Below are 12,841 nucleotides of genomic sequence, written 5' to 3' on the forward strand. Positions count from 1 at the left end.
ATTAGCTTCAACTCCTGCAACATCTCATATGGTCCATGACATTCAAAACGTCTTTGAAGTCCCGATTCTAAGCCGTTAAGCATGGTGCACTTAAACTATCAAGTAGTCATCATATTGAGCTAGCCAAACGTTCATAACGTCTGCATTTGCTCCTGCAATAGGTCCGTCACCTAGCGGTGCATTAAGGACATAATTCTTCTGTGCAGCAATGAGGATTTAACCTCAGATCACGGATCCAATCCGCATCATTGCTACTAACATTTTTCAACACAGTTTTCTCTAGGAACATATCAAAATAAACATATGAAAGCAACAACGCAAGCTATTGATCTTACAACATAATGTGCAAAATACTACCAGGACTAAGTTCATGATAAATTTAAGTTCAATTAATCATATTACTTAAGAACTCCCACTTAGATAGACATCCCTCTAATCCTCTAAGTGATTACGTGATCCAAATCAACTAAACCATGACCGATCATCACGTGAGATGGAGTAGTTTTCAATGGTGAACATCGTTATGTTGATCATATCTACTATATGATTCACGCTCGACCTTTCGGTCTCCGTGTTCCGAGGCCATATCTGCATATGCTAGGCTCGTCAAGTTTAACCTGAGTATTCTGCGTGCGCAACTGTTTTGCACCCGTTGTATTTGAACGTAGAGCCTATCACACCCGATCATCACGTGGTGTCTCAGCACGAAGAACTTTCGCAACGGTGCATACTCAGGGAGAACACTTCTTGATAATTTAGTGAGAGATCATCTTATAATGCTACCGTCAATCAAAGCAAGATAAGATGCATAAAAAGATAAACATCACATGCAATCAATATAAGTGATATGATATGGCCATCATCATCTTGTGCTTGTGATCTCCATCTCCGAAGCACCGTCATGATCACCATCGTCACCGGCGCGACACCTTGATCTCCATCGTAGCATCGTTGTCGTCTCGCCAATCTTATGCTTTCACGACTATCACTACCGTTTAGTAATAAAGTAAAGCATTACATCGTGATTGCATTGCATACAATAAAGCGACAACCATATGGCTCCTGCCAGTTGCCGATAACTTGGTTACAAAACATGATCATCTCATACAATAAAATTCAGCATCATGCCTTGACCATATCACATCACAACATGCCCTGCAAAAACAAGTTAGACGTCCTCTACTTTGTTGTTGCATGTTTTACGTGGCTGCTACGGGCTTAAGTAAGAACCAATCTCACCTACGCATCAAAACCACAACGATAGTTTGTCAAATAGACTCCGTTTTAACCTTCTCAAGGACCGGGCGTAGCCATACTCGGTTCAACTAAAGTTGGAGAGACAGTCGCCCGCAAGCCATCTCTGTGCAAAGCACGTCGAGGGAACCGGTCTCGCGTAAGCGTACGCGTAAGGTTGGTCTGGGTCGTCTCGTCCAACAATACCGCCGAACCAAAATATGACATGCTGGTAGGCAGTATGACTTGTATCGTCCACAACTCACTTGTGTTCTACTCGTGCATATAACATCAACATCAATAACCTAGGCTCGGATGCCACTGTTGGGTTTCGTAGTAATTTCAAAAAATTTCCTACGCACACGCAAGATCATGTGATGCATAGCAACGAGGGGAGAGTGTTGTCTACGTACCCAACGCAGACCGACTGCGGAAGCGATGACACGACGTAGAGGAAGTAGTCGTACGTCTTCACGATCCAACCGATCAAGCACCGAAACTACGACACCTCCGAGTTCGAGCACACGTTCAGCCCGATGACGATCCCCGGACTCCGATCCAGCAAAGTGTCGGGGAAGAGTTCCGTCAGCACGACGGCGTGGTGACGATCTTGATGTACTACAGCAGCAGGGCTTCGCCTAAACTCCGCTACAGTATTATCGAGGTCTATGGTGGTAGGGGGCACCGCACACGGCTAAGGAATAGATCACGTGGATCAACTTGTGTGTTATGGGGTGCCCCTGCCTCAGTATATAAAGGAGCCAAGGGGGGAAGGAGGCGCCGGCCAGGAGGAGGTGGCGCAGGAGGAGTCCTACTCCTACCGTGAGTAGGACTCCCCTCCAATCCTATTCCAACTAGGAATCCCCAAAGGGGGAAAGAGGAGAAGGGTGGCCGGCCACCTCTCCTAGTCCTAATAGGACTAGGGGAAGGGGGGAGGCACGCAGCCCTGGTGGGCAGCCCTTTCACCTTTCCACTAAGGCCCATGAAGGCCCATATGGCTCCCGGGGGGTTCCGGTAACCTCCCGGTAACCCGGTAAAATCCCGATTTCACCCGGAACACTTCCGATGTCCAAACATAGGCTTCCAATATATCAATCTTTATGTCTCGACCATTTCGAGACTCCTCGTCATGTCCGTGATCACATCCGGGACTCCGAACAACCTTCGGTACATCAAAATGCATAAACTCATAATATAACTGTCATCGTAACCTTAAGCGTGCGGACCCTACGGGTTCGAGAACAATGTAGACATGACCGAGACACGTCTCTGGTCAATAACCAATAGCGGGACCTGGATGCCCATATTGGCTCCTACATATTCTACGAAGATCTTTATCGGTCAGACCGCATAACAACATACGTTGTTCCCTTTGTCATCGATATGTTACTTGCCCGAGATTCGATCGTCGGTATCCAATACCTAGTTCAATCTCGTTACCGGCAAGTCTCTTTACTCGTTCCGTAATACATCATCTTACAACTAACATATTAGTTGCAGTGCTTGCAAGGCTTATGTGATGTGCATTACCGAGAGGGCCCAGAGATACCTCTCCGACAATCGGAGTGACAAATCCTAATCTCGAAATACGCCAACCCAACATCTACCTTTGGAGACACCTGTAATGCTCCTTTATAATCACCCAGTTACGTTGTGACGTTTGGTAGCACCCAAAGTGTTCCTCCGGCAAACGGGAGTTGCATAATCTCATAGTCATAGGAACATGTATAAGTCATGAAGAAAGCAATAGCAACATACTAAACGATCAGGTGCTAAGCTAATGGAATGGGTCATGTCAATCAGATCATTCAACTAATGATGTGACCTCGTTAATCAAATAACAACTCATTGTTCATGGTCAGGAAACATAACCATCTTTGATTAAAGAGCTAGTCAAGTAGAGGCATACTAGTGACACTCTGTTTGTCTATGTATTCACACATGTATTATGTTTCCGGTTAATACAATTCTAGCATGAATAATAAACATTTATCATGATATAAGGAAATAAATAATAACTTTATTATTGCCTCTAGGGCATATTTCCTTCAGTCTCCCACTTGCACTAGAGTCAATAATCTAGTTCATATCGCCATGTGATTTAACAGTAATAGTTCACATCACCATGTGATTAACACCCATAGTTCACATCGCTATGTGACCAACACCCAAAGGGTTTACTAGATTCAGTAATCTAGTTCACATCGCTATGTGATTAACACCCAAGGAGTACTAAGGTGTGATCATGTTTTGCTTGTGAGAGAATCTTAGTCAACGGGTCTGCCACATTCAGATCCTCATGTATTTTGCAAATTTCTATGTCAACAATGCTCTGCATGGAGCTACTCTAGCTAATTGCTCCCACTTTCAATATGTATCTAGATCGAGACTTAGAGTCATCTAGATTAGTGTCAAACTTGCATCGGCGTAACCCTTTACGACGAACCTTTTTCCATAATCGAGAAACATATCCTTATTCCACTAAGGACAATTTTGACCGCTCTCCAGTGATCTACTCCTAGATCACTATTGTACTCCCTTGCCAAACTCAGTGGTATGGCATACAATAGATCTGGTATACAGCATGGCATACTTTATAGAACCTATGACTGAGGCATAGGGAATGACTTTCATTCTCTTTCTATTTTCTACCGTGGTCGGGCTTTGAGTCTTACTCAACTTCACACCTTGCAACACAGGCAAGAACTCCTTCTTTGACTGTTCCATTTTGAACTATTTCAAAAATTTATCAAGGTATATATTCATTGAAAAATCTTATCAAGCGTCTTCATCTATCTATATAGATCTTGATGCTCAATGTGTAAGCAGCTTCACCAAGGTCTTTCTTTGAAAAACTTTTATTCAAGTATCCTTTCATGCTTTGCAGAATAATTCTACATTATTTCCGATCAACAATATGTCATTCACATATACTTATCAGAAATGTTGTAGTGCTCCCACTCACTTTCTTGTAAATACAGGCTTCACCGTAAGTCTGTACAAAAACTATATGCTTTGATCAACTTATCAAAGCGTATATTCCAACTCCGAGATTCTTGCACCAGTCCATAAATGGATCGCTGGAGCTTGCACACTTTGTTAGCTCCCTTTGGATCGACAAAACCTTCCGGTTGCATCATATACAACACTTCTTCCAGAAATCCATTCAGGAATGCAGTTTTGACATCCATCTGCCAAATTTCATAATCATAAAATGTGGCAATTGCTAACATGATTCGGACAGACTTTTAAGCATCGATACGAGTAAGAAAATCTCATCGTATTCAACACCTTGAACTTTGTCAAAAACCTTTTTCGACAAGTCTAGCTTTGTAGATAGTAACACTACTATCAACGTCCGTCTTCCTCTTGAAGATCCATTTATTCTTAATGACTCACCGATCATCGGGCAAGTCAATCAAAGTCTACACTTTGTTCTCATACATGGATCATATCTCAGATTTCATGGCCTCAAGCCATTTCGTGGAATTTGGGCTCATCATTGCTCCCTCATAGTTCGTAGGTTCATCATGGTCTAGTAACATGACTTCCAGAACATGATTACCGTACCACTCTGGTGCGGATCTTACTCTGGAAGACCTACGAGGTTTGGTAGTAACTTGATCTGAAGTTTGATGATCATCATCATTAACTTCCTCACTTATTGGTGTAGGAATCACTGGAACTGATTTCTGTGATGAACTACTTTCCAATAAGGGAGAAGGTATAATTACCTCATCAAGTTCTACTCTCCTTCCACTCACTTCTTTCGAGAGAAATTCCTTCTCTAGAAAGGATCCGAATTTAGCAACGAAAATCTTGCCCTCAGATCTGTGATAGAAGGTGTACCCAACAGTTTTGGGTATTCTATGAAGACGCACTTCTCCGATTTGGGTTCGAGCTTATCAGGATGAAATTTTTTTCACATAAGCATCACAACCTTAAACTTTAAGAAACGACAACTTGGGTTTCTTGCTAAACCACAGTTCATATTGTGTCGTCTCAACGGACTTTAGATGGTGCCCCTTATTAACGTGAATGCAGCTGTCTCTAATGCATGATCCCAAAACGATATTGGTAAATCGGCAAGAAACATCATAGATTGTACTATATCCAATAAAGTACGGTTATGACGTTCGGACACACCATTATGATGTGGTGTTCCAGGTGGCATGAATTTGTGAAACTATTTCACGTTGTTTTAACTGAAGACCAAACTCGTAACTCAAATATTTGTCTCCGCGATCAGATTGTAGAAACCTTATTTTCTTGTCACGATGATTTTCCACTTCACTCTGAAATTCTTTGAACTTTTCAAATGTTTCAGACTTATGTTTCATCAAGTAGATATACCCATATCTGCTCAAATCATCTGTGAAGGTCAAAAAATAACGATACCCGCCGCGAGCCTTAACACTCATCGGATCGCATACATCAGTATGTATTATTTCCAATAAGTCAGTTGCTTGCTCCACTGTTCCGGAGAACGGAGTTTTAGTCATCTTGCCCAAGAGGCATGGTTCGCAAGCATCAAGTGATTCATAATCAAGTGATTCCAAAATCCCATTAGCATGGAGTTTCTTCATGCGCTTTACACCAATATGATCTAAACGGCAGTCCCACAAATAAGTTGCTCTATCATTATTAACTTTGCATCTTTTGGTTTCAATATTATGAATATGTGTATTACTACGATCGAGATCCAATGAACCATTTTCATTGGGTGTGTAACCATATAAGGTTTTATTCATGTAAACAGAACAACAATTTATTCTCTTACTTAAATGAATAATCGTATTACAATAAACATGATCAAATCATATTCATGCTCAACGCAAACACCAAATAACACTTATTTAGGTTCAACACTAATCCCGAAAGTATAGGGAGTGTGTGACGATGATCATATCAATCTTGGAACTACTTCCAACACTCATCGTCACTTTCCCTTCAACTAGTCTCTGTTTATTCTGTAACTCCTGTTTCGAATTACTAATCTTAGCAACCGAACAAGTATCAAATACTTAGGGGCTACTATAAACACTAGTAAGGCACACATCAATAACCTGTATATCAAATATACACTTGTTCACTTTGCCATCCTTCTTACCCACCAAATATTCAGGGCATTTCCGCTTCCAGTGACCATTTCCTTTGCAGTGTAAGCACTCAGTTTCAGGCTTTGGTCCAGCTTTGGTCTTCTTCACGGGAGTGACAACTTGCTTGTCTTTCCACTTGAAGTTCCCTTCTTTTCCCTTTGCCCTTTTCTTGAAACTAGTGATCTTGTTAACCATCAACACTTGATGCTCTTTCTTGATTTCTACCTTCGTTGATTTCAGCATCATGAAGAGCTTGGGAATCGTTTTCGTCATCCCTTGCATACTATAGTTCATCACAAAGTTCTAGTAACTTAGTGATGGTGACTAGAGAATTCTGTCAATCACTATCTTATCTGGAAGATTAACTCCCACTTGATTCAAGCGATTGTAGTACTCAGACAATCTGAGCACATGCTCACTAGCTGAGCGATTCTCCTCCATCTTTTAGCTATAGAACTTGTTGGAGACTTCATATCTCTCAACTCGGGTATTTGCTTGAAATATTAGCTTCAACTCCTGCAACATCTCATATGGTCCATGACATTCAAAACGTCTTTGAAGTCCCGATTCTAAGCCGTTAAGCATGGTGCACTTAAACTATCAAGTAGTCATCATATTGAGCTAGCCAAACGTTCATAACGTCTGCATTTGCTCCTGCAATAGGTCCGTCACCTAGCGGTGCATTAAGGACATAATTCTTCTGTGCAGCAATGAGGATTTAACCTCAGATCACGGATCCAATCCGCATCATTGCTACTAACATTTTTCAACACAGTTTTCTCTAGGAACATATCAAAATAAACATATGAAAGCAACAACGCAAGCTATTGATCTTACAACATAATGTGCAAAATACTACCAGGACTAAGTTCATGATAAATTTAAGTTCAATTAATCATATTACTTAAGAACTCCCACTTAGATAGACATCCCTCTAATCCTCTAAGTGATTACGTGATCCAAATCAACTAAACCATGACCGATCATCACGTGAGATGGAGTAGTTTTCAATGGTGAACATCGTTATGTTGATCATATCTACTATATGATTCACGCTCGACCTTTCGGTCTCCGTGTTCCGAGGCCATATCTGCATATGCTAGGCTCGTCAAGTTTAACCTGAGTATTCTGCGTGCGCAACTGTTTTGCACCCGTTGTATTTGAACGTAGAGCCTATCACACCCGATCATCACGTGGTGTCTCAGCACGAAGAACTTTCGCAACGGTGCATACTCAGGGAGAACACTTCTTGATAATTTAGTGAGAGATCATCTTATAATGCTACCGTCAATCAAAGCAAGATAAGATGCATAAAAAGATAAACATCACATGCAATCAATATAAGTGATATGATATGGCCATCATCATCTTGTGCTTGTGATCTCCATCTCCGAAGCACCGTCATGATCACCATCGTCACCGGCGCGACACCTTGATCTCCATCGTAGCATCGTTGTCGTCTCGCCAATCTTATGCTTTCACGACTATCACTACCGTTTAGTAATAAAGTAAAGCATTACATCGTGATTGCATTGCATACAATAAAGCGACAACCATATGGCTCCTGCCAGTTGCCGATAACTTGGTTACAAAACATGATCATCTCATACAATAAAATTCAGCATCATGCCTTGACCATATCACATCACAACATGCCCTGCAAAAACAAGTTAGACGTCCTCTACTTTGTTGTTGCATGTTTTACGTGGCTGCTACGGGCTTAAGTAAGAACCAATCTCACCTACGCATCAAAACCACAACGATAGTTTGTCAAATAGACTCCGTTTTAACCTTCTCAAGGACCGGGCGTAGCCATACTCGGTTCAACTAAAGTTGGAGAGACAGTCGCCCGCAAGCCATCTCTGTGCAAAGCACGTCGAGGGAACCGGTCTCGCGTAAGCGTACGCGTAAGGTTGGTCTGGGTCGTCTCGTCCAACAATACCGCCGAACCAAAATATGACATGCTGGTAGGCAGTATGACTTGTATCGTCCACAACTCACTTGTGTTCTACTCGTGCATATAACATCAACATCAATAACCTAGGCTCGGATGCCACTGTTGGGTTTCGTAGTAATTTCAAAAAATTTCCTACGCACACGCAAGATCATGTGATGCATAGCAACGAGGGGAGAGTGTTGTCTACGTACCCAACGCAGACCGACTGCGGAAGCGATGACACGACGTAGAGGAAGTAGTCGTACGTCTTCACGATCCAACCGATCAAGCACCGAAACTACGACACCTCCGAGTTCGAGCACACGTTCAGCCCGATGACGATCCCCGGACTCCGATCCAGCAAAGTGTCGGGGAAGAGTTCCGTCAGCACGACGGCGTGGTGACGATCTTGATGTACTACAGCAGCAGGGCTTCGCCTAAACTCCGCTACAGTATTATCGAGGTCTATGGTGGTAGGGGGCACCGCACACGGCTAAGGAATAGATCACGTGGATCAACTTGTGTGTTATGGGGTGCCCCTGCCTCAGTATATAAAGGAGCCAAGGGGGGAAGGAGGCGCCGGCCAGGAGGAGGTGGCGCAGGAGGAGTCCTACTCCTACCGTGAGTAGGACTCCCCTCCAATCCTATTCCAACTAGGAATCCCCAAAGGGGGAAAGAGGAGAAGGGTGGCCGGCCACCTCTCCTAGTCCTAATAGGACTAGGGGAAGGGGGGAGGCACGCAGCCCTGGTGGGCAGCCCTTTCACCTTTCCACTAAGGCCCATGAAGGCCCATATGGCTCCCGGGGGGTTCCGGTAACCTCCCGGTAACCCGGTAAAATCCCGATTTCACCCGGAACACTTCCGATGTCCAAACATAGGCTTCCAATATATCAATCTTTATGTCTCGACCATTTCGAGACTCCTCGTCATGTCCGTGATCACATCCGGGACTCCGAACAACCTTCGGTACATCAAAATGCATAAACTCATAATATAACTGTCATCGTAACCTTAAGCGTGCGGACCCTACGGGTTCGAGAACAATGTAGACATGACCGAGACACGTCTCTGGTCAATAACCAATAGCGGGACCTGGATGCCCATATTGGCTCCTACATATTCTACGAAGATCTTTATCGGTCAGACCGCATAACAACATACGTTGTTCCCTTTGTCATCGATATGTTACTTGCCCGAGATTCGATCGTCGGTATCCAATACCTAGTTCAATCTCGTTACCGGCAAGTCTCTTTACTCGTTCCGTAATACATCATCTTACAACTAACATATTAGTTGCAGTGCTTGCAAGGCTTATGTGATGTGCATTACCGAGAGGGCCCAGAGATACCTCTCCGACAATCGGAGTGACAAATCCTAATCTCGAAATACGCCAACCCAACATCTACCTTTGGAGACACCTGTAATGCTCCTTTATAATCACCCAGTTACGTTGTGACGTTTGGTAGCACCCAAAGTGTTCCTCCGGCAAACGGGAGTTGCATAATCTCATAGTCATAGGAACATGTATAAGTCATGAAGAAAGCAATAGCAACATACTAAACGATCAGGTGCTAAGCTAATGGAATGGGTCATGTCAATCAGATCATTCAACTAATGATGTGACCTCGTTAATCAAATAACAACTCATTGTTCATGGTCAGGAAACATAACCATCTTTGATTAAAGAGCTAGTCAAGTAGAGGCATACTAGTGACACTCTGTTTGTCTATGTATTCACACATGTATTATGTTTCCGGTTAATACAATTCTAGCATGAATAATAAACATTTATCATGATATAAGGAAATAAATAATAACTTTATTATTGCCTCTAGGGCATATTTCCTTCAGAGGGCCCCGCACGATTGAACTTAGTACCGACGAACTCTGCTGTGTGGAGTCCACGTTCTCTCCGTCGCCATCTCCGGCCCCTTCTGCTCCTCCATGTCCAGCCCTTTCTCTGCCGCCATGTCCGACCTCTTCCCCGTCACCATTATCGCTCATCTCTTCGTCTTGCCCCGTGTCGTCATTGCCTGCCTCGCTGGCGTCCTCAACATCATCATCCTCATCTTCAATTATCCACCGACTATTGCCATCCATGAAACTAGTCATGAGCAGGTGCGCTTCGACACGACCATCGTCATAGGGGTCGAGCCAAACTATTCCTTTGTATTTTCGACACGGACATAAAACCTCTGTCAGGTTATTTTCTTTCATGTCCTGCATCGCCGACCGCAACCACCTGTCCACCATCGTTCCACTGACCATCATGAACGTCTGCACAGTAATAATAAACAAACTGATTATAAAAATGCGTGCATGCATCAAAGTCATACAAAACTTTGGCATGACCTTCCCTAAAAAGAGGACATATAGATCTAGAGTTTGCTAGGAATTCGCCGAAACAGATATAAATCGACATTTCGGCAAAACATAGGCAACTCAAAAGCACAATTCGGCGTCAACTCATGCCACACACACACAATTTCCATCATATTGCCCAATTAACATATCACACACACACACATATTTCCATTCTTGCAAAAGCATGAATTTTTAATCACCTATCATCTCGAGATCGAGCACACGGTGGAGATGATGATGTAGGGAGATCAAAAGTGGACAAATCTCTTCTTGACAAAGCTAGATCTAGTTAGGGGCACATAGGTCACCTCCCTAAATACTACATCTACCTAGCTAGCTAATTTGGGAGGAGACAACTTCAACTAGTAGAGGGGGAAGGAAAAAGAGAAAGGACATGAATTAATGGAGGTGGTGGAGTTAGTTAGGAGTAATAAAGAGAGAGAAAGGTAGGTAGAAGAGGGATGGCAATGGAGGGAGAAGTATTGAGAAAGAAGCAAAGTGAGGGAGTGAGGAGGGAGGTGGGGGAAAGTGAGGAAGAGAGATGGGGGAGAGGAGGAGGAGGGGGGAGGTGGTATTATGCTTCGTCTTAGCAGTAGCGCATGATGTAAAGCGCACTACTGCTAAGGGAATAGCAGCAGCATGCTTTCTGAATATGCGCTACTGCTAAGCGGGGCCCGCCATGTGGTCAGTTTAAAAAATAGCAGCAGCCACCAAAGAAAAAAGCGCGCTACTACTACTACATTAGCAGTAGCGCGTGTTCCGTCAGCACGCTGCTACTAAACCTAGGTTGGTGGATACTGTCGGTCGATTTTACTAGAAGCACGGTTCCACTAGGCCGCGCTACTGCTAACTTGATAGCAGTAGCGCTTGTTTTGAACCAGCGCTACTGAAAATTAGCAGTAACGCCCGTTTTTGTACCGCGCCGCTGCTAAGTTCCTGTGTATAAGGTTTTCCCTAGTAGTGGGAGCCAGGCCCTGCGATCCAATCATGCTCATGAGCTCCCTCCTCATAACCTTGTCCGCGGCCTCGTCGAGGTAGGTGAAGGGCAAGGTGGTACTGAGGAACACCCCGCCGGAGCCGTTCGCCCGGACGTTGAAGGTCCCCGCGGGGATGTTGGTGAGGAGCTGCTCGTCCACATGCAGGCTGGTGAGGTTGACGTAGTACAAGTAAGGGTTCTGGTTGAGCCTGACCGCCAGCAGCGGCGTGTGGCTGCCCTTAGTGTCGGCGTAGTCTCCATCTCCCCAGCTCCAGCTAACGAAGTCCTTGCCGTTGTCGGGGTCGTCGGGGAGCGCCATGAAGTAGGAGAACCTGGAGACCTGGAGCTGCGACACGAGGGAGAGGGGGCCCCTACTGAATCCGATGAAGCCGGAAGCTCCATCGATGTCTCTCAACATCGTGACGTTGTTGCTGCAGCCGAACACCATGCCGCTGACGACCCTGTTCCCCAAACCGAATGTTTCAGTGGCGAGGTAGCCAGACGTGTTGCCGGCGCCGTAGAAGTGCTGTACATACCCGCAGCGTGCTGCGCAGCCATGGTGGCCGGGATGGCAAGTCCAGTCGGCATAGTGGATCTGGCCAAAGGTGCTGGAGTTGTTGCGCACGGATGATTGGAAGGGGGCGATCAGGGTGAAGGAGCCAGAGTGGTTGGGCAGGAAGGTGGGCATGGGCCTGAGCCCGGGCCAGCACTGCACCCAGACGAGCTCGCTGGAGATGTCCATGACGATCGAGAGGGCCTGCCGCCCGACGGAAAGGTCGAAGATGAAGGTGCTGAACGTGTGCTCCGAGATGCCGAGGCCCTCCGTCAACTGCTCCGAGTCAGCCCAAGCGGCCCAGAAAACACCATGGATGACGCACTCATCGATCTTGGGATTCCCAGCGGCCACCGGCGCGGCCACCACAAGGAGAAGTAGAAGGAGCGAGCAAGCTGCAGCAGGGGCTGGCATTGCTACGGCCATATCGTAGTATCGTCTCTGGATGTACTACAAGCCAAGCTAGGTGTTAGACAGTCAAACTCCTCTCTCTCTCTCTCATCTCCTATACATGCACGACTGCATGATCCCACGATCTCATGCACGTTGCCACCCACGGCGCACTGCGCCCCTGTTGTAATCTGTACACTTGTATATAATGAGAGCAATACCATCGGCAGCACCCAAGGTGCGATTGCCCATTCACTCACCCGATCACATGGTATCAGACGTTGGGTCTC

The 12,841-nt window shown here is 44.9% G+C and overlaps 1 protein-coding gene across 1 annotated transcript in view; it reads right to left on the reverse strand.

Annotated features, from left to right (window-relative positions):
* Window positions 1-12,587, reverse strand: part of LOC119339307 (aspartic proteinase nepenthesin-1-like) — a 44,276-nt gene extending 31,689 nt beyond the window's left edge. Inside the window, exon 1 of the mRNA XM_037611416.1 lies at window positions 11,601-12,587. Within this exon, the coding sequence (XP_037467313.1) occupies window positions 11,601-12,587 (987 nt within the window). The remainder of the gene's footprint in view (window positions 1-11,600) is intronic.
* Between the last annotated feature and the right edge of the window lie 254 nt (window positions 12,588-12,841).

The sequence above is a fragment of the Triticum dicoccoides genome, chromosome 7B (genome assembly GCF_002162155.2).
Source record: "Triticum dicoccoides isolate Atlit2015 ecotype Zavitan chromosome 7B, WEW_v2.0, whole genome shotgun sequence".
Taxonomy (NCBI): Eukaryota; Viridiplantae; Streptophyta; class Magnoliopsida; order Poales; family Poaceae; genus Triticum; species Triticum dicoccoides.